We start from the raw sequence: 4,916 nt of genomic DNA on the forward strand, positions 1-4,916 counted from the left end.
GATGACTTGGCACTTTACATTAAACATTTGGTTTCAGTTGAAAAGCACTTTACCTACAATGAGTTGAATAGAGCCATTGCACAATTCAGACATTTAGGAAGTGATTGTAACAATGCCCCATGTGTGATTAAAGCTGATGCAAGACGACTTGGTGGTTCTGCTGCACAGAACTGGTGTCTCTTGAGGCTCTTACCAATTTATATAGGACATAAAATGCAAAACGCAATGGACAGTGAGGTTTGGCAGTTGTGCCTTAAACTAAAGGAAATGGTTGAGGTGATTTGTGCGCCCAAAATTAGTCATAATGAGATAGGCTACCTCAAGTTTTTAACACAAGAATATGTTTCTTTAAGAAGTACCTTGTTTCCTGGTAAAAATCTGAAAGCAAAACATCATTACTTGTTGCACTATGCAGATCTTATACTACATTTTGGCCCATTGATTCGCTCGTGGACGCTCAGGTTTGAGAGTAAACATTCATATTTTAAAAACTGTGCAAGGAAACTGCATAATTTTGTTCATCTTTGTAAAACTTTGGCGGAAAGGCACCAGTTGCTTCAGTCCTATCTAGCTTGTGGCAATTTATTCCCTCCTAAAATTCAGTCTGTCAGTGAAGCACGTGAACACAATGACCAGTTATACAATACAGAAATACAACATGCAATAAGGACAGCTAACTGTGTCAGTCAGAGTACTTCAGAGGTGTCAGGGGTTGTTTATAAAGGAACCAAATATACCAATGGCCTTGTAGTTGTTGTAGCCCAGAGCAGCTGTGGGTTTGTCTTTGGGAAAATATCACTGATACTTATTAATCCAACCAATGTCTACTTTGTTGTCAAACTGTATGACTCTGTGCTATTATCTGACCTTGGACTTCACTCTCTGCACAACACTGATCTCAAGTATGTGTGTGTTAATGCTGACAATCTCTTGAATTACTATCCCCTCCCGGTGTATGAAGTGGCAGGCCTTTCTGTGGTGTCATTACATCACTCCATATGTTCTTTTTAACTTTAGATACTGAGCTGATTCAACAAGAAATCACAAAAATTCTTCCAGAATTGGATATTCCAAAACTTAATGTAGTAGTCAATCATCTCTGTTTTGTGGTGGGCGTTGAGAGGACACAGGACCTTGCGCTAGTAGAGCTGACAGACCTTCAAGACATCTTACTTCCAATACAATGTCGAAAACTAATGATGGCTTTTAAACAAATAGGTAAGCCAAATCAATTCTGATTACATGTCTATGATCATTATTTTCAACATCATATTCCATATATGTAGACATATATACTTGTATAATATGCATATTATGTACATTATATGTCTCACTTTCTTTTTCTGTATGTATTTTTCAAAGCATTGAGAGACCAAGTGGATGAGACGTCATTAGAAATAACATTCACCTCGTTACCATCACCAGACTTAGAACAGCCATCCACTTCTTACACTCCTTCAAATTCATACTGGCTAAGTATGTTTCAGATTCCTTGGAACCACATGCCTGCAGCCCTTCTTCATGCAGCGTCTAATAAGGAGAAGGCTCCTCTTGGACCAAGAAGAGAGTTTATAAGAGCTGTTGTAGCAGCCATAAGAGAATTTTGCCCAAACCCAAGCTTGGCAGACTGTGGGGAAGTGGCAAGAAACATTTTTTCCAAATTTCCCTTAACATTTGGAGACTTTACGGAGGAAGGGGAACAACTGGGGAAAGGCTATAGTTCACTTCAAAGACAGCTGAGAACCAGAGTAGAACATGTCAACAGAGACAATGTAGCACACCGGATTCGTCAACCAAAAAGAACCAACAAAGCTGATGAAGAACAGGACAACATAGTCAAAAAAGTTCGATGTAAAGTTGACAGTTATGGATGCATTAATTGGCAACCTACCTCCATGCCAGATGGAGAGACATCTGAATCTCTTGAAATTAAGAGACAGACTTTATTAGAAATGTTTCAGTCTGGAGGCCCAAGGTCTTGTGAATTGTCTGATGTGGACAAGCTAATGAAAGAGACTTATATTGCTCAGCGCAAAATGATTAATTCATGCCCCCCTCCTGCCATTAGTGACATAGCACTGGAATGGCCATATCTTTTCAGTAAAAGAGGCCTATGCAATCATTTTGAAACACTTACAGGTGTTGATATAAGCAGTTGCTTGAGTGAATGCCAGAACGGAAAATGCATACGGATTGTGAACTACTTTCAAAAACAGACGTTAAAATGGAATGCCGAGGTCCAGGCTCTCCTCAGAGAAATTGAAGCCACACCAGCAAGCACTGATAAGACTGCCATATCAGCCATCCTACTGACAATGAAACACTTCAAAGAGAAAGAAAACTCTCTCTTCATTTTAGTAGACGTAAGTAATTAAAACATTACATGACTAGTAAAGAAATACCTTGAAATAATAATTGTAGGCTTGGTTTCACAGATCATATGTGACATACCTGTATAAACATGGGCAAAGATTTGAAAAAAAAAAAAGTTGGATGTATGATGTCTGTCTGTGCTACATAGTACAGTCTGTTAGGCCTTGTCTGTTTGACAATTATTTTTGTAGTATGGGCCTGTATGATGCTACACAGAGCATAAGTGCTTCTATGGACATTTCACTCTAAAGGGTGTGCTCACAAATCAGAATCAACCTTAGCTGTAAAAGAATTTGAACAGCTTTGTAATGTTTGGCAATTTTTTTTTTCTAAGAAAACTTCAACCCAAATGTCAGTGGAAAATGAGCTCCGTCTTCCAGTCACACCAAGGCTCATCATGCTTGGTAAGTATGAAATAAATGAGAAATAGTAAATGTGTTTGGCAGTTTTTTTATGGTGAGTTTTATGGCTGTTTCAGGAGACAGCCTTCTAACTTCATCTAAGTGGATGGTCAGCATTGAGGGAAAAGTGACACATTGCATTGATGAGCAGTTAGATTTCTCTGCGGCACTCTCTGTGTTTTTCAGCGTGTTCTATGTTTTTAACATTGAATACCAAGAGTCAGCCAGTGCCACATTAGAACTCATTCAAAGGTACATGTTAAAAAATTGTTCAATAATGTAACATGAGTTTGCCACAGTTGTGCATTTTATTTTTATATATATATATATAATATTATATAATTTTTTTTTTTTTTTTTTTTTTAGTATGATGTTTTTCTGAACTGTTTAATTTGTTACTCCATTTCTAAAATAGTTGTTGTCTGATTTACTCAACAGGTTTTTAGTGAGGATTAATCCTGAGGGGACAAAGTGTGCTTCCAAAGCTGGAACCAGCCGTAAAACTGGGTCATCTGTTAAAAGAAAGATTCAAAACATAAATCCACATGTACATACATTTTTGCAGAGGCTCACCGAATTTGAGTGGAAAACAGGCAACTAAGTGAAAATATTTTTGTTAACGTTTTACTTGTAAGAATATGAGAAGGTCATTTAATTTATGTTAACTTAAATAACATGAGGGTCATTGGTGACAGAGAGATTTTTGGGTGTTGTATCAAAAACAAACAGGTTGTTTCTTTCTGTTTTTGTAATTCTGTTATGTTGGGATAAACACCTAAGTAATAAAGTGAATTTGTGTAAAGATTTAAAAGTTCTTTCTATTTTATTTTTTAAATGAAGTAACATGAAAGAATGCTTCGTAAGTTTAAGAGTACCACAATGAGTACTGCATTATAAATTATTTAAATGTATATGTATGTTACTGTACAGTAAATAACTGAAACCACTGCTGCCAGTTATCAACTGTAATGCCTGATTTACGGTATAAAACTGGCAACAGTGTTGCCGGTTAGTCACTGTATTGGTATATACACAGTACTATACTGGCAACACTGTTGCCAGTTAGTCACTGTATTGGTATAGACACAGTATTATACTGGCAACACTGTTGCCAGTTAGTCACTGTATTGGTATAGACACAGTATTATACTGGCAACACTGTTGCCAGTTAGTCACTGTAACAGATTCTTTACAGTAACTAGCTGGCAACAGTGTTGCCAGTATTTTACTTATAAAAAACCTGGTAAGGTTTAACAGTGTGGTTGGGGATTAACTAAATACATGTAATTTAGTTATGTATTTAAAATACAAAATTTGAGTAACTGTATTTCATTACAGTTACATTTTAAATGGGTGGTAATAAAATTACAGTTACATCTGAAAAATATTTTAGATTACCAAAGTGATTACTTTGAATTTGAACAATGTAATATGTAATGGGCAGTTAATCTAAACCGCAATGTTTAATTCTCAGACTCTGACAGTCTGCAAAAGCATCCTATAAGATACATTTCTGCTCATAAGTTTCATACCCCTTGCAGAATGACAATTGCGAGAGAGAGAAAAAAAGTCAGAAATGTGACAAAAAGTAGGAAATATTTTTTTTTATTTTTTTTTTATTTGTATTATTTACTGGCGCAAACAAGCTTCCATGAAATGAAATGCATTAAGAACAGGGGGTGAAAACTTTTGAAAAGGATGATGTGTACATTTGTCTTACTTTGTTTAAAGATCTTATTTTTTTATTTAGTGCTGCCCTTCAGAAGCAGATTACATGTTTCCCAGAAGACAAAATAAGTATAATTTACCCTGTTCATCCGATTCAAAACGTTTACACACCCCAGATCTTAATGCATTGTGTTGCCTTCTTGAGCATCAATATTTTTTTTTTCTCCCTTTTTTCTAAGATTGTCTGCATTTTTTCTGCACTGAGTGCAATGTTGTACCAGATGGGCTATTGAGCAAGTTTACAATGTCAGAAAACCCATATATATGGAACTGGTTATGTGATGCAAACGTCAAAATGTATTTGTTTAAAATTCATGACCTATTGTGAAAGTGTTTTGAGGTCAGAACGTACAGTAGTGTTGTGTAAGGAAGTGCATGGAAATAAGTCTTTATTAATCAATAATCTTGGTAACA

General features: G+C 36.0%; 1 protein-coding gene across 1 annotated transcript; it reads left to right on the top strand.

Moving 5' to 3' along the window:
- The first annotated feature begins 376 nt into the window (after positions 1 to 376).
- On the top strand, positions 377 to 3,582 carry LOC307120632 (uncharacterized protein). The gene is made up of 5 exons (XM_079807752.1): positions 377 to 1,218; positions 1,363 to 2,363; positions 2,708 to 2,777; positions 2,852 to 3,026; positions 3,213 to 3,582. The coding sequence occupies exons 1-5, from the start codon at positions 999 to 1,001 to the stop codon at positions 3,373 to 3,375; spliced, it is 1,629 nt and encodes a 542-aa protein (XP_079663878.1). The 5' UTR covers positions 377 to 998; the 3' UTR covers positions 3,376 to 3,582.
- Positions 3,583 to 4,916: the final 1,334 nt, after the last annotated feature.

This window comes from Gobio gobio (assembly GCF_949357685.1).
Source record: "Gobio gobio genome assembly, chromosome: 24".
In the NCBI taxonomy this organism is placed as follows: Eukaryota; Metazoa; Chordata; class Actinopteri; order Cypriniformes; family Gobionidae; genus Gobio; species Gobio gobio.